Source organism: Furipterus horrens, unplaced genomic scaffold (assembly GCF_987537825.1).
Source record: "Furipterus horrens unplaced genomic scaffold, mFurHor1.1.pri manual_scaffold_11, whole genome shotgun sequence".
In the NCBI taxonomy this organism is placed as follows: domain Eukaryota; kingdom Metazoa; phylum Chordata; class Mammalia; order Chiroptera; family Furipteridae; genus Furipterus; species Furipterus horrens.
The window spans coordinates 100,465,582-100,488,771 of NW_028327181.1; the positions used below are offsets into that span (position 1 = coordinate 100,465,582).

The window sequence follows — 23,190 nt, forward strand, 5'->3', positions numbered from 1 at the left end:
CACGGCCAGAGGGGGGTGGCCGGCAGGCGCGGTGGGCTGCCTGGGGGGGCTGCTCAGAGTCTGGCTCCCACCCTCATCCATCCACTCCTTCCACCTGCCCCAGGAGGGGTGGGAAGGCAGGTGCCCCCAACGCCTGGCCAGCGCTGGGCCTCTGAAGGGGCTCTTCTCTGTGGGGCAAGGAGGCCAGGATGGGGCAGCAAGTGGGGACCAGGTGTGGGGCATGTACCCCGTTGCCCCCCACTCCAGGCAGGCCCCACCTCTCCGCTGGTGAACCCAGCCTTCCCTGGGGGGCAGCTGGAGTGCAGGGGAGGGGCCCAGAGCTGGAGGGGCCGCCCTGGACATCTGGCTGGGGCAAGGGCAGACCCTGTGTGTCCTGGCCTCTGGGTCCCAGGCTCACTCGAGTGAGTGGTCCCGCCAGTGGCTGGACATTCCCTTCTGGGGCTTAGGGAGGGGTGGGCAGCGGGACTGGACGGGATTAGGGTGCAGCCGTGTCCAGCCAGCCTGCCCCGGGGGTCCTGTTGTCAGCGAGCCTGGCCCACCCCCTCCCCGGCCCTCCCCTCCGCTGCTGGGCTGGGACCACCCGCAGGGCTGATGAAAGGGGATTCTGTTCCTGGGGGCTCAGCTGGGGAGGGGGGGGCAGCTGCTGTGCCGCAGCCTGGCTCCTCGTGGTCTCTTGTGCCACCTGGAGGGAGAGCCGTGGGCGGCAGTGGGCACACGTGCCAGCTCGGGCCCTGGCCCTGGCGGCCTCTCTGCGGGAGCCACACCGTCCCTGGGCAGGGCTGCAGTACCAGGCTGCACCAAAGAGCCATCGGCACCCCTGCGGTCCCCATCCCCCCAGCTGCCCCCCTGTTTCCTCCTGTCCCCTCTGAGGCCTCAGGACCAGCCAGGGCTTCTGGAAGCCAGCGGAAGTCAGGCCCATGTCTGAATGAAGGGTGGAGGTCCCCCCCAGTGGCCACCACCTCTGTGTGGCCTCTGAGACCTGCTCGCCCACCAGCTCATCTTCCAGGACTCTCCCCAGGGCTCCCCACCCTGCCGGCCCTCCCCGAGGTGTGTCCTTGCCCTGGACACCCGGTCCCCCCAGCCCCAGCCCGTCAGCCCCCCTCCCTCTCCTTGTCTGTTTCCCTGGCAGCTACAGTGGCCCCCACAGGACCACATGCTGCCCCCCCCGTCCCTTCCCTCCAGCGCAGGGAAGGTATCTCAGTGTCTGCGCAGCCCCCCTCGCCATGCTACCTGCCCGCTGCCCATGGCCAGTGGGGACTCTGAGCTGCTCTGAAATGTGGGGACAGCGAGGGGGGAAGGGCCCGAGCCCCTGGAACTTGGCACAGTGGGAACAGACGCCCTCCAGCCACCTCCGCCGCGGACCCCTCGGAGCCCTCCCAGGGCTTTGTGCGACCGTGCCCTGGCGCCTCGCTGCGTCGCCTCCTGTGGCCCTCCCGCTGGTGGCCCCCCACCTCCCACACTGCGGGTGCTGTCGGGGCCACCAGAGGGCACTCTGCTAGCCCCAATGACCCGCCCAGTCCCTGCAGCTGCTGCTGGCATACCCGGGGCACTCGGGGTCGGCATTTCATCCCATTCCTGTTGGGTCACTTACTTCTCCCGGAAGCACAACATTTCGTGGGCAGCGGGAGGCAGGGCTGCCAGGTGAGGCCCAGGCCCAGCCCCTCGCAGGGGCCTCCTCATGGCCACAGGCTGCAGGGGTCTCGAGGCCGCCATGCCCGCCCCAGGCTGGGGCCCCAGCACCACTGAGCCGCAGCCTCCTCACCTGCACCCCGCGCTCAGCTGAAGAGCCGCCGGGCCCTCTGTGACGCAGGCGGCGCGGCCGGGGTGGATGGAGACCCCCTGTCCTCGCTGGGTTGTGGGCCTCGGAGCAAGGGCGGCTCTGGGTCTGACTGGGTGGGAGAGGCCCGCTCTCGCTGCCTGGCCAGAGGTCCTGTCTGCCGTACGTCTGTTCCCACAGCCCCAAGTTCCCAGGAGTCCCCGCCCCGATGGTCTGTGTGCGTCCAGGGTGCTTCACCCAGTGGGTCTTGGGGCCCACAGGAGGTCTGGACGGGGCGGAGCAGAGCTCCCAGGCTGTGTGGACTGTCGGCGAAGGTTTGGGGGGCCGCTCCAGGTTGCTCCCGGCTTCAGGCTCTGCGACCCCAGTGTTGCCCCAGCGGACGCCTGCAGCAGCCTGGGGACGCAGCCTTGTCCAGTCCTGACAGGCTGGGCGTTTCTGCTCTGGGCCCCGGGCCTTGCTCCTCCCTGCAGCTCACGTGCCAGGAGCCTGGGACTGTGCACGGGCCACCGGGCTCCTCGGCAGGCTGCCCAGGCTCTTGTTCCAGAGGCGCCCGCGGAGCCTGGCACTAGCACCGTCCACCGGCTCTCGCCACACCTCTCGGCCCAGCACAGACTGCCAGGCCCCGCGGCCAGTGTGTGCACATGCGCCTGAGCCCGGCCCCCAGGCCACTGGGGGAACCAGCGCCCCTGGATGCAGTGGGACGGGGATCAGCATGAGCACACCCAGTGGCCCCAGCCCCCAGCTGCGCAAGGCCAGGTAGTGGGACCCCGGAGAGGCTGAGCTATCAAGCCCACTCTGGCCCAGAAAAGGGGTCTCACTTGGCTCCCCCCATACTCTGAAAGCACAGCCTGGACGCCCAGGGGGTCTGAGCGCCAACTTGAGGGCTGTGACTGAAATGAGGGTGTTTGGCCAAAAACAGGGAGAACAGGGGGAGGTGCTAGTTAACTCCCTTCCGATGTGGAGCAGGGATGGCAAGGGCCCTGTTCTCCCGGCCGGACCCTCCTGTATCTCCGGGACAGAGGCCACCCTGGGAGCCTCCTTACCCAGCCTCGGGGGATCACTGCGTAGACTTGCGCAGCACTGAAAGCCACCGGCACCCTGAGCAGAAGGCAGGCATGTGGGGGGCACCTGTCAATGTCAAGCGCTGGGGCAGGGGCCCTTTGGCCAGGCCGGGTGTCCCCTAGGGGCCTCTTCGGGGGCCACCATGAGTGAGGTAGGGTAGGATCTGTCAGGGTTGACTGGAGGTGGGGTGGGATTTGCTGAGGCTCCACCCAGAGGGGCTTTTCCTGCTGCTGAGCCCTGAGGGTGGGTGGGATCCAGAGGAAGATGGGACCTCGGACTGGTCGTATGGGCAGTTGCGGTGGTGCGTCCAGGGTCCTGGGAACCTGCTCGGGATGACTGGCTGTAGGAAGGTGCGGTGTCCCGGCACCAGCAGTCGGGGGCTCGGCCAGGTATGTGCTGGAGCTGCCAGTGCTGTCTCTCCGGGTGGCATGGGGGCAAGGGGCACCCACTGCGAAAAGCCTTGCCTCGTGGTGTGGGGGCAGCGGGGTGGGGCCCCGGGGGGCAGCCAGAGTCCTGTGGGCCTGCGGTGGAGGCCCCTGGGTGATCCTGTGATGGGAGGAGTCCTGAACCCCCAGGGAATCCTGGTGCTCTTGTTGGCTGGCAACGCACCCCTCTCCTCAGGCCTGTCCTGGAGGCCTCTGCAGCATCTAGCCTTTGGAGAAACTCAAGATCTGCCCCCAGGCCCCCCAGGAGGGTGGTCACTGGTCGGGTGGGTGGGCCAGGGCTGAGCCCCTCCAGCCTTGTGAGAGAAGGTTCTGGGTCTGAGGGGTCAGAAAGCTAGGGGGTCTCGGGCACTGTGGGCTGCTGCAGGGACACCTAGGAGAGGTGACACACTCACCGTGTGGGTGGAGTAAGGCTGTGGCCCCATGGGAAAGGAGGGCAGATGTGGGGGTGTCGGGTCCCCCTCCTTCCTCTCCTGCTGAGTGGGTTAAAGAGCCCCCACCCCCTCATTTGTTCCTCCTGGGCAGGGTCCTGGCCTGCCCTCCTGCCCTCCTTCAGACCCTGTCACTGGCCCATCTGCCTGCCCGCTCCCACATCCTCAGCACCCTGACCTTCCTAGGCATGGCCAGCAGAGGCCAGGGATGCGGGTGGGGGCGGGGATGGCCTACCAAGGGGTCGGGAGCCCAGGGACCTGGCGGGCGTTGCCCCTGCCCAGCCCATAAAGGTCAAGGTGCTGGTCCTCGCTTCCTTGCCCGCCCTGGGGTGCTGATGGCATTGATTCTTGAGCTTTGCAGCAGGTGCCACCTGTCAATCAGAGTGATCACAGCAGCTGTGATCTCAAATGGTGTGAGAGTCTGGGAAGGGGTCCTGGACTGCGCTGCCCACTGGCCGTGGGTCCCAGGGTGTCCAGCCCCTCCTCTGGGGTGTGTAGCCACCTTGCTCCTATATTCTCTCCCTGCCCTGAGCCACCCCCAGAAGCACCCCCAACTCTCCTCCAAAACAGCCCCTTCAAGGACCTGGCAGCCCTGGCTTCTGGCTTCTGGCTTCTGGTCTCAGAACAGCTGCTCTGATTCATAAAAATCATTTTTATTTTCTTCCTCAATTCAGAAAGTGTGGTCTTGTTGGGAAAAGAAAAGGCCTTTCTGTGGCTGGGCTGGGAGGATGTCTCCCCTTCCTCAGCCCCGGCCCCCAGGGCCTGGCTCCACCGCCCGTGCCCCCGTCCCCTGCCCACAGCCCCCCTTCTGGGGTCCCCGGGGTGCGGCCCTTGCATCCTGCAGAGGGAAGGCGGGCCCCTGGCAGACTTCCACCCCTCCTGGTGCATGTCCCTAGCTCGGGGGCAGACGTGGAAGCACAGGCAGGGCCATGGCCCCCCTCGGCTCCCAAAAGCGCCGGCAGGAAGGAGCCCACCCCTCGCCTGTTCCCCCAGAGGGCGGGTGGGCGGGAGGCCTGGACCTCCCGAGGGGTCACGGGGGGGTCCGCGCCTGGGAAGTGGAGTCTGGGAAGGAGGAATTTACAGACTTCTGTTTACCAGAACGAGGCCCTGTAAAAGATTTAACAGCAGCCAGTTAAAGGGGGGCAGCTGCGTGGCCTAGCCGCTCCCCACGCAGCACTCACAGGCCTCGGCCCCCGCCCGGCGCTCCCACCCCGGCCGCTTTTGTCAGGCCTTCCGGGAGCTGAGTTTAACCCCGGGAACATCTGCTCCAGATGTGTCTCCGCACACACCAGGCCAGCTGGCCCGCTCCCCGACTCAGCCCGCGCCCGGCAGAAATGGGATGCAGGGGGACAGGCAGGGCGGCACCGGGCGCCTCCCTAGTCCCCAGACGGGCCCGGGAGCCGGCTGGGACCGCACAGTGCGGGTGCTCCTTGGCAGCCTCCAGGGCGCTGTCCCTCGGGCCCGTGGGACCTGTGCGCCCGGGGGGTCGGGGCTCCGCCACTGCACCTCAGAGCCCCTGGGCCAGAGGACGTCCAACCGCAGCACTAAGGGCTGGACGGTGGTGGCCTGTCACTGCTGCGGGGCCTGCTGGGATCAGGGTGCAGGATGCCCCATTCACACTGGGGATCCCGAAGTGCCCCCATTAGACGTCTGAGCATTTCCTACTCTGAGCTCTGCCCTGCAGCCCCCATCCTCCTTCCCTCTGAGCGGCCTCCACAGCGGCTCTGGGGCTGCACTCCAGCCTCCCCCCAGCACCAAGGTAACTGTCCAGGCCCTGCTGGCCTTTACCCGCACTCCCGTCTGACAGTTTCAGTGTCCCCAGCATCAGCCTGAGGCCCCCTGCGGTGCTCGGGCCGGAGGCCTGTGGCCCACAGCTCCCCTTCGTCAAAGCGCAGCTGCGATGGGACCTGCCTGGGACACCACCCCTGGGGACTGAGCCCTGGGGAAACCTGGGGATTCCTGCCCCCTCGTTACAGCAGGTTGGATGGGAAGCCGTCCCTGGAAGCCGGTCAAGTCACGGAGTCCCTGAAACTCCTCTAAGACCCTGCTCCCTGGAGAGATGTTCAGAGCATCAGCTCGGAGCATGAGTTTTGGAGTAAGACAGGGTCCCGCCTGCCCCGGCCAGGGGGCCACTCGGCCAGCCCACCACTCCCTTCTGGGCCCGGTGGGGAAGGACCAGCAGTGAGGAGCCACATTCCAGGTGGCTGGCGGCTCTGGGCGTCTAGCAGACAAGTTGCCCCTGCCCCGTGCCTGGCCTCCCCAGCCAGTTATTAGTTCCGTCTGTCCTCATCCCTTCTGGGGGGCAGTGTGTGCGTCCCCGGTGGCCAGAGCCTACCAAGGCCCAGCGCCAGCAGGTGGGGCGGGTTCCAGGGTATGGCTGGCGTCCTGTGCTGGGCAGACCCCTCAGAGTGACAGAGAGGGGCCTGCACGCGTGACTTGGAGGCACTAGGGACGGTCTCAGGGCCGGGAACCAACGCAGGGAACTCTTGGAGATCATGCCCTCTGCACTGGGGACCCTTTGCAGATTTCAGAGTGCAGAGCAGGCCTGGCTTACAGAGAGCCTGGGGTCCGTGGCCTCCAGCAAGGTGGGCGCCTCCCCAGCCCCCGGCGTGGGCCGCTGGACCCGCGCTGCTCATGCACCCGAGGCCGGGGCGAAGGGGCTGGCGGTGTCCGGCGCGGGCTCCTGGGGGCCGGGGTGTGGCCTGTGCTGTGAAGGCCTCTGCACTCACCATGGCCGCCTGTGTCCTGCCCGTTGCACTGCCACGAGCTCTGTACCGCTGGAGAGAGACGGGGGGCCCGCACCAGCCGCCCCGCACTCCCAGCCCGGCAGCAATTCAGTCTGAGCTGCGCAGAGGGATGGGTTAGTGGAGTCGGAGTTAATGTGAGGTGCTGACGGGCTGATTTCCCACAGGCAGCTGCCCGCTGGCTCCTCGGGCCGTTGCCCCTGGCTGCCCACTGGCTTCTTGCCTCCCTGGGGTCCAGGCAGGAGTGGGCTACAGCCTGGAGGTGCCTCTGCAGCCGGTCCCCTTGCTTCTCTAGCTCCAGGGTACCCCAGATTTTCGGGGAGTCTGGCATCCACCTTCCTACCCATGAGCCACTTGGATCACCATGGAAACAGCAACGTTCTCTATGGACAGCACCGTTTCTATGGACCCCAAAAAGGCAAGTGCTGGCGTGGCGGTTCGAGGGTCTGTGTGAGGCCCGTGACGAAGGGCATCCTGCAGGGGCCACCCCTCTCGGCCTCTGGACCCCAGGACCACGGCCATGGGGCCCATGAGCACAGCAAGGGGCAGCCGTGCTGTCTGGAGCCCTCAAGGCTCAGGCAGGAGCCTCCCAAATAACCCCGGCCCGAGGGGCGGCACCCAGCCCCTTCAGCCCCTGGCCTGGCCCTGCACGCCCACCCCGGGCAGCCCCGGGGCTCCAGGATGCTCGGGCGGGGGTGGCGGGGGAGCCTGCACTTCCCCTCGCTGGGCTGCACAAGGCCAGGCCCCCCCAGACACCAGGGCCAGACGCCACAAAGGTGTGTGTCCAGGCGGCGGGGGCGGGGGCGGCTGCCACCCTTTGGCAGGAGGGGCCTGCAGATGTCCCTGGAGTGGGCTTTGCTGACGAGAAGTCGGGGCTGGCGGGGCCATGGGGGGCTCGGACATTCATGCAGGCACCTCAGGGGCACGGATCCCACCTAGAAGCCTGAAGGAGAGGGGGCAGGTGTGGGGGGTGGCCCGAGGCCTTGGTGCCCTGCCTTGGCTGGGGTGCTAGCTCCCTTGCATGTTAGGAAGATCTCCCCCGTGTGCTGCCCGGGAGGCTGGGCCAGGAGACGGGCGCTAGTTACTACATTTTAGGTGAGGTGACAAGTGATATGGATTTGAACCAGGACACGGGGCCTCATGGGGGACCTGGAAGGGGCATAAGGGTCAAGGGGTCCTGGACAGCCCCGTTCGTGGCCCAGGCTCTGGGAACGGGCACCCCTGCAGAGAAGCAGACCCGCCCAGCTTCCGTGCAGAGGGACTGGGGACCTTCCCTCGCCCCCGCCCAGCACTGGCCAGCTGGGGTTGGGGCAGAGACGGTGCGGCCGGCAGGCAGTGCGGGGAGGGCCTCCAGCCCCACCAGGAGATGGGCAGGTGCTGCAGGCCCTGCCTCCCGGGGGCAGCCCCCACCACGCGGCCACCCGGTCCCCCCGTCTCCCACGGCAGCTCACGTGTGCAGCTCTTGCGACAGCGTTTGTCAGGGGCGAACGGGTGGGCCCAGCCCCGCAGCCAGGGAGCCCTCCGGGCGCTGGGCCCTGGCGGCCGCTCCCTCTCAGTGTCGGGGTGGAGCCCCACGCAGGAACCTTTGGTTTTGGAGACCTAGCTAATTGGGTTCCGCCCAGGTCCCCCTTGTTTTAATTAGCAGGAAACTAGCGAGGAGTTCACACAGCTGAGGGCAGTTTTACAAGTTCCAAATGTTTCTCTGGTTCCCCCTTGTCTGCTCTCCCTCGGGGCTCCAGGCCATCCGCGCTGCCTGTCTGCCGCCCCAGCTGAGTGTGGAGGGGCAGCACCCCCACCACGGTTCCCAGAGACGGTAACCTGGCCCCAGCTTGGGGAACACCGGGCGTCCCAGGGGTGGCCGGGGCCGCACGAAGAGAGCGAGACCTGGGCAGGAAGGCTTGGCCCCCGGCCGAGGGCCAGCCTGGACAGCAGGCCATGACCCAGCACAGTGAGCTGGGGGTACACCCACCACCCCCCAGAACGGATGGTCCCAGGGCTGCAGGGACATTGAAAGCCGGCAGTGGGCTAGGGGTCGGGACAGCCAACCAAGACCATTTTCCTGTCTCCTGTCCTTAAATGATCCCCCAGCTGGAGGTGCCCACTGGGGCGATGAAGGGGACTGAGGGCCTCGGAGCGTATCCCGGAGACAGGCGAGCGGGGGCTCCACACCAAGCCCACCCTCAGACACATGTCTCCCACGGACCTCACTTCCTCTAGGGTCTTAGCAATTCCAGGGGCCCATGAGAGCCGGGCACTCAGCCGGCCGGCCACAGGACACGGTCCCACCTGCGCGGGCTCCCTCACAGCCCCCCACGCGGCCAGGCATCCTTCCAGCGGGCTAAGCTGCGCTGCCTGCCACGTGCACTGCCACGTAGCCACCAAGCTAAGCAGCCCCCTAGCTTTAGGGTGCTGGCGGCTGTTTGTGAAGACTGGACGGGGTGGGGGATTGGGGCGCGTGAGGGGACTAAATGGTAATGGGAACGAGAAAAGGCTGGAGCAGTTCCCACGCCTCCAGCATCAAGGGGGTAGGTGGGAGGCGCCTGCGGCCCAGACCTCACCCCACCTGCTCCCGCTGGGCAGGGGTGCCGGGCATTTTCATCGCTTCTCTCCTGGGGGGCTGAACATGAGCCAGAGCCTTCCTGGGGGAGTAGAAGGGGACCAAATGGTAATGGGAAAAAATACGATTAAGTAAATTTTAAAAACTAACCCTTCCCGGGGGGTGGGAGTTAGTGTGTAATGGGAACAGGGCTTCGGTTTGGGAGGCCCAGCAGGTTCCGGAGGCGGGGGTGGGGGCGGGCCGCCCAGCCTCCCACTGACAGACGGTGACAGTGGCAGGTTTTGTGCTGGGCCTGTGCTGTCACTTTTAGCCTTGTTCCGACAGTCACCCTGGCCGCTGCCAGCCAGCAGCAGGGAGGCACCTGGGAGGGGGGGTCTGAGCTCTGCAGCCCCAGCTTCCCGTTGACTTGGTTCTTTCCGCACCCAGATAACTTCTACCTGCGCAACCTGCCCCCCCAGCCTACGCTGCTGCCCACCAACCACGGCTTCCCCGGAGTGGCCCGGGCCGCGCCCGGCCACCCCATCGGCTCCTGCGGCCGTGACCGGGGCGAGGCCGCCACCCTTCAGAAGGGCGCCAAGGAGTTTGCCCGCTTCCTCTCGGGCAAAGAGCTGGGCAAGGAGAAGGCCGGCAAGGCGCCGGACGGCAAGGAGCGGCCAGCGGCGGAGGAGGACGGAGGCACGGAGCGGCACAAGCTGGTGCTGCCCCTGCCGGCCGCCGGCCCCTGCAAGGAGAGCGCCCCGCCCAGGGGCTCCTGCGAGGGCCGCCCCCGGCACCTGGCCTCCTGCCTCCTCAACACCAAGGTGCTCAATGGGGAGGCGGGCAAGGCCGCGCTGGCCAGCTGCGCGGGCGGCGTGCTGGTGCGGCCTGGCGTGGGCATGGTGGCCTCGGGACACTGCGCCACGGAGGCGGCGGGGCCCGCGGAGCCCGGGCAGGCCTTCGGCGAGTGCCTGGAGAGGCGGCAGGTGCTGCACCACGCCGTGCCCTACACGGTGCCCTCCGGCCTGCCCGCAGGGCCGCCCCCGCCCCTCAGCACGGCCGCCGGCTCCTTCCCCTGCCTGCAGCTGCACGCCGGCCCCGAAGGGCTCTGCCCGCTGCAGGACAAAGTGCCCCGGGACCTGAAGGCCAGCGGGCCCACCTTCGTGCCTTCTGTGGGACACCTGGCCGACAAGGGCCGCTCCTTCCACGCGGCCGAGACCTGTGCCATGGCAGGTGAGGGCAAAGACCGGCACCTGGACGGGGCCTTGGCGCCTGACCACGCCACCTCCTACGGGGTCTCCTACGCCCACCTGAAGACCGAGGGCAAGGGCGAGCAGCGGCCTGGGGACTTCGAGGTGGCCCTTAACCCCCGGCTCAAGGGCTTGGAGTATCTCCGCAGTGCGGGCCCCGACGCTCCCTTCCCTGGGCTCCCCGCAGGGGTGCTGGACAAAAGCAGCTACTTTGAGTTGCCCGCCCCCTCCCAGGACTGTCCCCGGCCAGGTCACCAGGACCCTCTGGGCGGGAAGGTCACCCAGGCCTGCTGCACTTTAGACAAGGCTGCCAGCAAGGAGGCCCCCACAGGTCCCTCTGGGGCTCAGAAGGTGGCCCGGATCCGGCATCAGCAGCACTTGGTGGCCCCCGAGATGGAGCCAGGGTGCGGTGGGGCCGAGGCCAAGCGCAAGTCCCTGGAGCTGGCATCTCTGGGCTACGGCGGGCCCCAGCTGCCCCCGTGGAGCGTCCAGTCGGGCCAGGGCGCCACCATGGCCATTGGCGAGGAGCACAAGGGCAGCGCCTACCTCGACCCCTTTGGCGGTGGCCTCCCGCAGGCGGCCCGCCTGCCCCAGGACCTGTCCGCCCCGCCCGACGAGGCTTCGGCCATGAAGAACCTGCTCAAGTACAGTAACCAGGCCCTGGTCGTTGGCCAGAAAGCACCCTTCGTCGGCCTGGGGGGCCTCAAGGCCAGCTGTGCCCAGCAGGACGTGAAGTGCCCGTCCACCAAGGGCTCGGGCCAGACCCCTGGCGTGGCGGAGAGGCCTGACTGCGCCCGGAGCCGGGAGCACGAGGCTCCGCACGGCGATGGGGAGGTGCGGCAGCCGCCTGTGGGAATCGCAGTGGCCTTGGCGCGGCAGAAGGACACGGTGAGCCGGCCAGAGACAGCCTATGGCACCAACCCCGGGCGGCAGGGCCGGGCGGCTCCCGCCTTCAAAGGTAGGGCCCCACGTGGGGAGGGAGGCAGGGGTGTGTGCCCACCTGCCCTCGCCCACCCTCCCAAGGCTCCAGGGGCCCCGAGCTCTCCCGGTCTTTGGGGCTCCCCACCCCCACCCCCACAGACCCTGAAGGCCCTCAGTACCTGGTCAGCCACCCAGCCCAGCCTCCCCAACCCTCGTCCTTCTGCCGTCTTCGACCTGTGCAGCTGGCGGTGGGCCGCGCTCCACCCACACGCTGGACCTGGAGGCCGGAGAGGAGAGGGCGCGCCTGAGCGAGGACCGCCGGGGGCTGGCCGGCCGGGAGCTGCTGCTGCAGTAAGAGCCGGGGGGCCTCGGGGGTCAGCCCCGCCTCTGCGCTTCTGTGGCAGTGGGGGTCAGGGCTGTGCACCCACACCCGGCCTCGGTGGGGTTTCTGCCCATGTTGGGGGGGGGTCTCTGCTGACAGGACCCCTGCTGGGATGGAGACCCCTGACATTGGGCCCTGGCTCTCCCTGAGACCCACTCCTCGCTCCCGCTGAGGGCGATGGCCACAGGCCCAGGTGGGGGAGCAGGACAGGCGACCGGCCGTTGTCCTGAGCCCCCTCCCCCCGCCCCGTGACACGCAGGGACAACAAGGACCTCGTGGAACTCGCCCGGATCCATCCGTCGGGCGGCTGCCCCCGAGACCTGGCCCCCCACCTCATGATCACTAGCGGCTCCTCTCTGCAGAGCAGCCAACTGGGCGGGGACCCGGCCCCACACCCCCACCCTGCTCATCCCCCCTGGCTCCCCCGCACCCGCAGCCCCTCCCTGTGGATGGGGGGACATTCCTACGGTCAGTGTTCTGAGGGCAGCGGGGGCTTGGTGGGCAGCGCTGGCCTGGGGATCACGACCTCGGCTCCGTGTGGAAGGCTCTGGGCTGGGACCACGGTCCCTGCTGCCTGCCCTGCGCACTGACCGTGTGCCTCATCTCCCCAGGCCTTGGGCACCCCGCCCTGCACCAGAACCTGCCCCCCGGCTTCCCCGCCTCTGTTCCCGGCTCCATGCCCTCGGTCTTCCCCCTCTCCCAGGACAGCCCCACGCAGCTGGTCATCCTGCCCTCGGAGCCTGCCCCCCACACCGCCCCCCACTCGCTCGGTATGGGCTTCCTGCGCAGGCTGTTTGCCTGTGGGGCTGCAAGGAGCAGCCCACAAAGGGGTGCGGGGAGGCGGGTGGGTGGCTGGGGACGCCCCCGGCACCCGTGCCTGCTGGGGCTGACGGCTTCTCTGGCCCTGGCTGCAGCTGACGTCATGGACCAGGCCTCGCTGTGGCCCCCAATGTACGGGGGCCGGGGCCCCACCTCCCACATGCAGCACCCGGGCCAGCTCCCCATGTACTCGCGGTCTCAGTTCCTGCGGCAGCAGGAGCTCTATGCCCTGCAGCACCAGCCGCAGCAGCAGCCGCAGCAGCAGCCGCAGCCGCAGCCGCAGCCGCAGCCACGGGCCGCCCCGTTCCAGGTACCAGCCCCGCCCGGGAGCCCCCCTGCACACTCCCCCGGCCCTAGTGCCCTGAGCAGGGGCCGAGTCGGCTGAGCCTCTCCCCCGCCCGACAGCGGAAGCCCGAAGACCACCCCCAGGAGCTGCAGGAGCTCGCCCAGGAGAAGGCCTTGAAGTCCACCCACAAGCCAGTTGCCTTAACCCCCACGGCCAAGGGCACCCCCTCGCCTGCCACCACCGGGCCTGCCAAGCTGTCGCCCTGCTGCCACTCTCCTGCCCAGAAGCCCCCTGCCGGCGGCCCCCCGTCGCCGCTGCCGTGTCCTGGCTCCCCGTGCACTTTACCCGGCTGCCCCGCCGGCAGCCCCGGGCCTGGCTCCCTGCTGCCCGGCACCGAGGACCGCGGCGGAGAGGGCCGGCGGGCCGGAGCCAACCTCAGCACGCTGGAACCAGGTGGGGCCTCACCCGTCCTGGGGGGCAGAGCTGAATCAGGGTGCTGCCTGGAGTGGGAACTGCTGGGGTGCCCTCCCCTACACAGGCCGCCTGGTGGGGCCGGGGCAGTGGTGTCTGTCCCCTGCTCACGCTCTCTCTTCCTCCCTTCCCACAACCCTGCGCAACCCACTGAGGAGCACTCAGAGTCCCCACCATCTCCTGAAAGGCCCTGGCACATGGGGCAGGAGAGGGTTAGGCCCAACTGGGAATATGAAGGGCCTGACCTGCTGGGGACAGTGGCAGGACCACAGGGCAGCAGCTGCGGGCGTCGTCCTCAGATGTGGGGGCCAAAGACGCCCCCTGCGTGGCCCTGAAGTAGGAGAGGAGCCTGTGGCAGAGGCCCCGGCCGCCCCAGCCCGGCAGCACCGCCCCCCGCCCCTCCCCGCCGCTGCCGGCCCTCGCCCACAGCTGTTTCATTCTCTCTGAATTAGTCTGCGAGTTTACACTGGAAACTCGTGTGGCTGACATAAAAGCTGTCCCAGTTCCACAATAAGGAGCCCGAGCCAACAGAAGTTGTCAGGTTTTTTAAGGCTTTTTCCCCTTTTTTTTTTATTGCAGTTAATGGGGCGTAGTGCCTCCGATGGGCTGCTGGCTCGTTCTGGTTCAGGGAAGCCCCTGATTCAAGTATCTCATTTTAAACCCCGCCACCACCACTTTCTGGCCAGCCACACCACACCATGGCAGAGATGGCCCCCAGGGGTGCAGCAGGAGGTGGGACCCACACTCCTCCTGGCCCAGGGACCACCTCTCCTGCACCCAGAGTGCCCCTGCTGCCCCCCCAACATAACGGGTCCCCACCTCTGCCTCACCTGTCTGCAGGGAGAGGGCTGGGGACCCTCCCTCCCAGGTGTGGGGCTGAGGCATTCGAGGCCGCCCCTGCCCCCACTGCTCTCTTGATAGCGCACCTCTCTTGCAGACCCGCCTCCCGGACACAGGTGCCCCGCGGCCAGCTTGGGCTTCTTCTCCCTGCACCCCAATGTGCACTCGTCTGACCTCTCGGACCCCAAAACTATGCAAACCCCTGCCCCCAGGACCCAGCCTGAGCCAGCAAGGATGCTTGTGCCCGGGGAGCCATCCCATCGAAGCCCCCAGAGACTGGAGGAGCCTGGGCTGCCCTCAGGCGCCAGGGAGGCCACCCAGGACCTTGCTGCCATTCCCCACCCTGCCGAGCAGGGCCCCCCGGAGAAGACAGTGGACCCCAGCCCACTGGAGGGGCTACAGGAACTGCGATGTGGGGCCCTCCTCCAGGGAGGGGGCCCAGAAGCCACTGGCCTGGCTACTTGTACTCAGGGAGGGGCCGGAGAGGAGAAGACTGTGGGAGAGGGGAGGGAGGGGGGGGAGCAAGGGCCCCCGTCGGGGGCTGAGCCCCAGGCCCCGGAGCAACAGACGGGGCACCCCCGAACCCTGGACCAGGCTGAGCGGGGCCAGTGGCAGGCCCCCAGGGGGCCGGGGCCAGAGGAGGAGGCCAAGTGTGAGGAGGCCCAGCTGGAGGAGGAAGAGGAGGCCTGGGGGTCAGCTCGCAACCATGGCCACCTGCCCGGGGTGCCGCTGGGCCTGGACGCTCTGGTGGCAGCCGCCATCGACCTGGGGGACTTGCCTGGCCTTAGCCTGCTGGACCCTCAGCCCGCTGCTGTCCCTGGGCCGTGCAGCACAGCCCCCCCTCCCCACAGCTCAGGGATTCACGGCATCGCCCTGCTCAGCGAGCTGGCCGACCTGGACTTCCAGCCTCAGAGGACTGAGCCCGCCCCGCCAGGTGAGCACCGGCCGCGCCTGCGCCTCTGCTGCCCAGGAGCTGGACCTCCGGCCTGGGCCCAGGGTCAGCTGGCCAGACAGCAAGCCCCACAGTGGCCCCCCCACCCACTGGGAGCAGAGGCAGCTGCCCGCCCGGCCCTGGCTGCCAACTGGTCCCTGGTAGCCGGGTCCCCGGGGCAGCAGAGGAAGGGCCCCCAGGAAGCACCCTGTTGCTATGGGTGTTCATGACACCCTGAGGGAGGCTCCAGGCTGTCCCACGGAGGGGCTACAAGGCGAGGTGGCTGGATGGAGCCTCTCAGCCAGGAAAGGGGAGAAGGCATGCGACTCCTCTGCAGGCTCCCAAACCCACATGTCCTGCCCCTCGGCCTCCGCAGCTCCCTCCCAGGGCCTGCGCATGCTCAGGACATGCCTGTGGCCCAGACTGATCGGATGACCCGCAGGGCTGGGGGCCGGGGCAATGGAGCTGCCTACTCGGAGCTCACCTGGGCTACCTCAGCCGCCAAGGCCCAGGTGCAGATGGGGGGCAGCGCTGCCCTGCAGTGACGTGCAGAGCCTGGGGGGGGGGGCAGGGGTGCAGGTCCCTGCTTAGTCGGAGGGAACCCCAGACAGCCCTCCCTGCTGCTCAGGCCCCACACTGGAGGAAGCCCCTCCTCCCGCCCCAGAGGGAGCCCCCAGCCAGGCACTGCGCCTCGATGATGTTTATAGAAAGAGACCAACCAGGTCGTTGGCCGCTGGCTTGTTTCCTGAAGCCTGAAGCTTCCTTTGCCCCCGAGAGCCGCCCGGGCCTTCGGTGCCTCCTAGAGTGAACGTGAGCATTCCTATAAAGTTAATTTCCCTGAAGGCCTCTGTGTCACTCCTGTGTGCCCCACACAGGGCCCACCGCTATGTGGAGGGGCGCAAGCAGGGGAGCCCCTGGGGGTGGACCCCCAGGAGGGCCTACGTTGGGGGACTGGAGCTGTAGAATGAGGCAGGGAGCCCTGGGCAGGGCTGAGAGGCCGGACCCACAGGGAGTGAGGCTGGCGTGCCAAGCAGAGGCCGGGCGCTGCGTCCGGCCACCCCCGCTGTGCGTGTGAGTGCTTGCTGGCCGAGCGCTCCCTGAATGAATGCTCACGTGAAGACCACATGTCCCGGGGTAGGCGGTGCCGCAGCCGGCCCAGGCTGTAGACCGAGCTGCCGCCGCCGCCTGCCAAGGGCCACTGTGTCTCCACTCCACCTTCCCCTCCTGACACAGCCCAGGCACCCACCCTCCTTCAGTCCCAGTCAAGCGGCCTGGCCACCACCGCTGTTCCCTGCAAGTGCAGTGACCGCTTGGCTGTCATTAAGCAGAATATAAGCTCTGTTCTCCAGCAGGACTCACCAAGAGACAGTGGGAGAAGGTGGGGGTGGGGGGGTGAGTGGGACGAGGAAGAGCTGAGATTAAAGGCATGAAGGTCCCAGAGGGGCAGCAGAACCTCCTGCCCCCTCCTCCCCAGAGGGGACCCCCTGAAGTCCCCCAGGCTGGCCAAAGTGTCATGGTCAAAAGGCAGGTGGGGGCCTGGGAAGAGGGGGTGAGCAGGCTACCAGGTTTGGGAAGGCGAGGTGGCCCACAGGCTGTTTGCTCCTGGGCTGGGGCCGGCTCCGCCCTCACTGTCCCCACCACCCCCACAGATCGGCCTCAGCCCACAGGACCCACCTGGGCTCAAGTCCAGAGAGCTCAGTGCCCCCTGGACTGCCCTGCTCACCTGCCCTCCCCGCAGGCCGACCGCCGCCTTTCCCCTGCCCTGCCGGCCACCGTCGGTGCTCACCAGCACCTGCGTCTGCAGGGCCCGAAGCCTGCCCGACAGCCCAGCCCTGCACCTTTCCAGGGACGGGGGCTGAAGAACCGCCTCCAGGCTTGGGGTGTGGCTGTCATGTGTCTCCCCACAGCCCCCGGAGAGCACAGAACCATGCAGGCTGTTGTTTGGAGCGCAGAGAAGACCCCCTCCCCCAGGTTCACCCAAGGAACTGCAGGGTGTCAGCAGGCTTAGTGTGAGGAGTTGGGGGGACTTGGGGAGGACTGAGCAAGAGGAGGAGAGGAGCAGAGGGGCTTCCTGGTGATGACAGTGACGCCAAGAGAAGGGGAGACCCTGTGGAACCTTTAGCTGGAGTGGGGCCTGCAGAGATCTCTGCCCAGCTGCTGGGGGAAAGGAAGCCCCCTTGACTCCCCATTCCCAGGCACCCTGGACCCAGCAGCCATTGCTGTCTGGACTGAGGGTCTCTTGTGGCCTTGGCCCAGAACTGATGTCCAGAGGTTTGGGCTCCTGGTTTTGTTCCATTGCTGACGGTGGGTCACCCACGCGGGGCCATTGCCGCATCCCCCTCGGAGTCAGTGAGTGCCTCCCGGGAGGTTACTGGACAGGTGGGAGAGCCCGCTGCTCTGCAGACATTTCATTCATTTGTTCATGTCAGTACCACGCGTGGTTCCTGTCTTCCACGATCAGTGTCTCTCTGTCACTCTAATTTCATGATCAAATTTGGCCCCACGATGGCCCATGTGTGCCTCCGCCATTTCCAGCATGTCCCGTGTCCCTGGCCTGCCCCTGGGGTCAGCCATGTCTCCGAGGTGCCTGGGTCCTCTCCTCAGAAGATGGAATGAGAAGCCCCATTTGTGGTGTTAGGTGTGCTCATTGCTCCGGGGGTGTCGCTGTTCCCAGGTGCCCTCAGGAGGCGGAGCTGGCTCTGTGTCCTCCCACCGAGACCTCCTGGCTGCAGCTCCTCAGGGGGTCAGCCCGCCCGCGTGTACCACCCCCATGCCTGCCGCCAGCCCCTCCGGGTGGCTGCCTTTGGGCCCTGAGCCGCCACCCCAGGCCTCTCCCCTCAGTGACACTGCCTCTGCCCCTGGGCTAGGCCACCCCGCCGACACCGCAGGGTTCCACAGTCCCGGGAGTAGTGGGCGCAACGGCCTGGCAGCTTCTGGGAGAAGCGAGGCCCGAGCGCGTGTGCCATCCCGGCTGGCCTGACCCACAGCAGCCAAGGAGGGCGTCTCCCCGGCCCCCCCGACCGCCCCGAGGCGGGTGCTGGGTGCGCACCCCGCTGGGCCCCTGCCGCATCGCCCCCTTGGCCTTCGCACCTCGGGAGCCAGGCAGCCTGGGGGGGTCTGGGCCGCATGAGAAGGCCGTTGCCACCGAGAGCCTCTCTGGGAGGCAGCGTGTGCCTGCCACCCACGCACACCCGCTCACCCTTGTGTCCCCACAGAGGAGGAGGACGTGCTGGCCTTCAACCTGCGGCGCCTGGCCACGCTGGCCTCTGCCCGGTCCCTGGTGGAGGCCGCCGGCCTGGACAGCCCCACCTCCTCAGCCCAGCCCCCTGCTGCCGACCCCAGCAGGGTTCCCCCGCTCACCCCCCGAATGCAGATCCTCCAGCGCAAGGACATCTGGACCCCTAAGGCCAAGCCTGTGAGTGGGGGGCCCTGATTACCCCGTTGCCTGAGCCATGACCCCGGGGGCTCTCTGAGCACCCAGCCTGGCCACCCACTTGCCCCTTCATGGGGCCCTGGTGGCTCACAGGCCCTGTGCCCTCGCCCGCCAGGTGTGCCCGCTGAAGGCCGCCATCGACCGGCTGGACACGCAGGAGGTGGAGGTGCGCGTGCAGCTGGCAGAGCTGCAGAGGCGCTACAAGGAGAAGCAGCGGGAGCTGGCCCGCCTGCAGCGCAGGCATGACCGCGAGTACGCAGGGGGCAGGCTGGGCCTGGGAGACGGGACCGCAGGGCAAAGACGTGGTGCAGCCCAGCCCAGCTGAGGGCCACCGCTCCACGGGCGGGGGTCGGCCCAGCTGTGCCAGGCTGAGCCGGGCTGGAATGGGGGACCCGGGAGGCATTCACCCAGCAGGGAAACCAAGCAAGGGGAGGGACCCAGGTAGGAGAGTGCCCCGCAGAAGCTGGTGCAGGGCAGAGGCTGGAGTGGGCTTTCTGGGCACAGCTGTGGCAGGGGTGGTGGGCGTCCCCTGACCCGTGTGTGTAGGACTCTGGGACAGGGAGGTGGGGAGGGGAGGGCCAGTGGGGACCCTGACCCAGCCTGGCCCTCCACGCAAGGGCCCGCCCCTGCCACTGCTGGACCCCATCAGGGAGCCAGTGTGGGTGATGCCTCTGACCCCTCCTCCCCGCACTGTGACCGCCAGGAGAGAGGAGAGCTCACGGAGCCCAGCGCGGCGAGGGCCTGGCCGGCCAAGGAAGCGAAAATACTCCAGTTTGCTGCCTGCCCTGCGTCCTGGGGGCCAGCTCCCCAGGGGTGACACTAAGAAAGTCAAGTGAGTCCTGGGTGCATGGGTCCCCTTGGGGCACCTCAGGCTGGTGGGCATGTGGCGGGGTCTGGGCTCTCTGGCTGCCCGGGATGCTGACTCCCCGTCACGGCTCCGCACACTCAGCTCTTCCCTCCCAGCACTCTGGGCCCCGCGTGTCCTGTGGACAGAGTCGGCACAGACGCCTCGGCCTGCCCACCGTCAGCCCTCAGCCCACCCTGAGGTCCTTTCCTCTTGGAGCCTCCGTGGGCCCAGAGCGCGGCCACACAGGCTCCACACGCCGGGGCGTGGCATCACCCCCGCCCCCGCCGGCGCCCCGGCCCAGCCGCCCCCTCGAGTGCGAGGCGGCCTTGCGTAAAAGCCTCTTTATCGGCGCTGTATAGAGTCGTTGGTCACGCTGCGGTGCTGCTCGCGGCTGCCGCGTGATGTTATTATCCATTACCCGCCCGGCGCCGCCGTAGCTGCGCTCCCCGGCCCGGTATAATTGTCCTTCTCGGCTACAAATTGCCTCTCCCGGCAGGCCCATTTGCATAAATCCTCCGCGCGCCTCCAAACGCGATTGGCGCGCGCGTGTGCACACCGCATCAATCCTGATGATTTGGTAATAATAGTTAAATCGGCACTAAATGGTTCCTTCAATTAAGACAGAGGCAAAAAATTAATCTCAGGGCTTTATGTCACAAAACATTAGCAAATGCAGAGAAGGTTACAGGGAGGGGGAGCTCACGCCGGCTGCAGGCGGTCGTGGGGTGCGCCGTATGGCTAGGGGGCCTCCTGAGCCCCCCCACCCTGCCCAGGTGTCACCTGACGGGGGCTCCACCAGCTAGTGCTGTGGGGGCCGCTGGCTGGGGGCGCTGTTGGGGACCCTTTGGCTGCCCTGCTGTGTGCAAGCCATCCTGGCACCAAGCCCCCCGCCCTGGCAAGCCGTCCCAGAGCTTGCCTTGCGCCACCCTGCCCCGACCCTGACCCCAGAAGCCAGGTCCTGGCTGGAAGGCAGTGGCCTCGGGAGAGGGAAGGAAACCAGGTCCAGGGTCCTACCTTCCCAGGAATTGGGGTTCCCTCTTGCCCACCCGCCCTCCATCCCACTTGGGGGCGGGCCCTGCCCTGCTGCCCTGCGGTGGCTGCAAGAAGCTGGGTCCAGGCAGGAAGTGGGAGGGTTCGGGTCCCTGGGCCAAGCATGGCTACAGGCCGGCTTCCTGTCTGGCCTACTCTCTGGGCAGAAAGGTAAAAGGCAGGGTTTGACCACACAAGGCCGGGGCCCAGCCAGGACCCTCAGCCTCAGTTCCCATCTGTAACTCATTTCAATCACCACCACATGGGTGGGGGAGGGGCGGTGAATGGTCCAGTCCCTAGTCTCCATCTGACAAAGGACAGGCAGCCGTCCACCTCTGGGGTTTGGGGAACTGAGGCTTGGTATCAGCAACCTCCCGGGCCCCCCTCTGGGAGACAGGAGGTGAGGTGCAGAGTCCTCTCCCTCGAGATGCAGAACTGAGGGCAGAGGACAAAGCTCTCAGGGGCCTGAGGCCAGCACTGGGGGTTCCTGGGGGCTGGGAGGCAGAGCCTGGGTGCAAGTCTGACTGCTACCCCCTCCTTCGTGGCAGTGGGGAGGGAGTGAACCCCATTCTCAGGAGCCTCATCCAGTGCCCTTGGTCCCAGCAGCCGGCCTGGGCACTCACCGCAGCCGCAGCCTTGCTGGGAGGCACAACTGTCACAGCCCCCCCCTCCAGGTGGAAAGACCGAGGCCACAGAGCCCTGGCTCCTGAGTACCGAGCAGCCGGTCCTAGTCAGTGGGCAGAGGGGACTGGCGGGGAGACAGGTGTCGAGGGCTCAGCGCAGGCTTGGCCCAGCCCCGCAGCACTGCGTGCACCCTGAGGAAGGGGCCTTGGCCGGGAGAGAAGTGGGGCCCTCACAGGGGCCAGGGGCTCCCGACATGCAGCGGCGCCCTGTGCGGGGTGCCCAGGTGTGCCTCCCTTCGGCCCGTGCCCACCTGCTCCGCCATCCGCAGGGCGGTGCGGTCCAGCCTGAGCCTGCTGTGTGCTGAGCTGCGGGGCAGCGAGGAGCCCACAAAGAAGCGGAGTCGCCTGGAAAAGGGCGTCTACGTGGGCCTGCGGGCTGGCTCTGCGGTGAGTTCCCACCCGCGGCGCCTCGGGCTTGGTGCGGGACGTCAGGCAGCGGGCAGCAGATGACAGACTGGCCCCCAGCCCACACCCAACTGGTGCGCTCTGATGGGCACACCAAGGCCCCACCATTGTCAGGCTCCTCACAGCAGAGGTGGCCCCTGGACTGCGGGGTGACTCAGGCTAGTGATGCTCCATGACTCCCACACCCCCCACCCCAGCTCGCTCCAGCAGGAGCGGACCCCAGTGGTATGGTGGGTAGACTTTCTGGGAGTGAGAGCCCACAGGGCCGTGGATCAGGTGCATACACCTGGGGGGGCGGTGTCGAGAGCAGCAGCCCCCCCCCGCCCCCCCCCCCCCCGGCAGCTCTCTGCCTGTCCCTACTCCAGCGCCCCTGAGGCACAGATGACAGGCGCGCCTGGGCATTTTGTCAGCCTGACCATCCCTCCCAGAGCGGGAGGCCTGTCCCTCTGCCCAGGACACACACAGACTCCGGGGCCTTTGGCCTCCCTCCCCCAGGCCCAAGTATGGTGGACAGTGGAAGGGGCGGGATAGGACTAGGGAAAGGGACAGGCCAGATGCCCTCTGGGCCCTTCAGGAGGGCAAGGCTGGGCCACGTGCCCCTGTCTGGGCCGAGTGTCCAGGGAGGCAGGGCCGTGGCTCAGGGGGGGCCCATGCCAGAGCTGCCGCCTGCCGTTCTCAGGAGAAGGTCCGGTGCAAGAGCCGCGGTCAGGGAGAGCTGGCGCCCACAGTGGCCCACAAGGTGGCCCAGCTGAAGCCAAAGGTTAAGAGCAAGGGACTGCCTGCTGGCCTCGGCCCGTTCCCAGGGGGGCGCGTCCGGAAGAAGCTGTCCCGAGCCAAGAGCACCAAGGTGTCTGGAGCAGCCAGACACCCACCGCCTGAGGGTGACAGTGGCAGCAGAGAGACGCCCACATTCCCGGCCCAGCCGGCAGTGGCACAGGAGGCAGGCAAGTCATTGCTCTGAGGGGCACCAGGACCTCCGGCCCACGGCCACTCAGGGAGAGGGCGGCCGGGGCCTGAAACCTCTGGCTGGGGAAGGAGACCCCTTCCCAGGGCAGAGCCAGTGCTCTCCACGCCCCACCCCCACAGAGGAAGAGGTGCATCCTGGAAAAGGGCTAAAAATAGCTCTTCTTCGGGCTCCAGCCGCCCTCCCGGCCACAGCCACCTCCGGCCAGGCTGACCTGGAGGGTTATCTGGCCCCCAGCAAACTCGTCCAGAACAGGGGCCTGGAAAAACAGACGCTTCCTCCCCACCAGCCCTGCCCTCCCCCCACCCCCAGGCCTCTCCTGAGAACAAAGGGAGAGGAAGCCAGAGGTGAAGGGGACCTTCGGGAAGAGCAGGAAGGGGAAGGGCGCCCTGGGGAGGGGATCCCCCAGCCTGCGCGTGTGCCCCCACTGCCCCGGCTATGAGAAAGGACAACAGAGGCCGGGAAATGGAGGTCAGAGGGGCGTTGGCCCGCCCCATCCCTGCCCAGACACCCTCACCTGGACACCTGGCCCTGGAGCCTTCTCCCGCTGGGATGGCGGTGACGGGGTTCCACTCACAGCACCCCCCCAGTTTATCCACATACACAAATGATCAGCTCCCGGGCCCCACCCCAAAACTGTGCTGCTGTGATGCCCATCGTCTTGACCCCTGCCTCCCCCCAGGCAGTGGCTATGACAGTGAGAACTGCGAGGGTCTCTTGGGGACGGAGGTGCCCCCCAAGGATGCCGGACTGGTGCTGCACGCCGGGGCCAGTGTGACAGCACTGGGGCCCTCGCCCTCCTCCGTGGTCAAGATGGAAGCCAACCAGAAGGCCAAGAAGAAGAAGGAGCGACAGGGCTTGCTAGGTAACCGGGCGGCAAGGGCAGGCTGGGGTAGCCTGGCAGTGCGGACCCCAGGCCCTGGAGCCCCTGCCACGTCC

The 23,190-nt window shown here is 67.7% G+C and overlaps 1 protein-coding gene across 1 annotated transcript in view; it reads left to right on the plus strand.

The window, feature by feature from the left end:
* BAHCC1 (BAH domain and coiled-coil containing 1) overlaps positions 1 to 23,190 on the plus strand; it is a 50,075-nt gene that overhangs the window by 21,101 nt on the left and 5,784 nt on the right. The window contains 14 exon segments of the mRNA XM_090292804.1: positions 6,753 to 6,875; positions 9,441 to 11,198; positions 11,404 to 11,512; positions 11,803 to 12,011; positions 12,155 to 12,313; positions 12,458 to 12,672; positions 12,768 to 13,101; positions 14,057 to 14,893; positions 18,106 to 18,305; positions 18,439 to 18,575; positions 19,027 to 19,155; positions 21,152 to 21,269; positions 21,967 to 22,235; positions 22,938 to 23,116. Of these exon segments, the coding sequence (XP_090148930.1) occupies positions 6,753 to 6,875; positions 9,441 to 11,198; positions 11,404 to 11,512; positions 11,803 to 12,011; positions 12,155 to 12,313; positions 12,458 to 12,672; positions 12,768 to 13,101; positions 14,057 to 14,893; positions 18,106 to 18,305; positions 18,439 to 18,575; positions 19,027 to 19,155; positions 21,152 to 21,269; positions 21,967 to 22,235; positions 22,938 to 23,116 (4,776 nt within the window).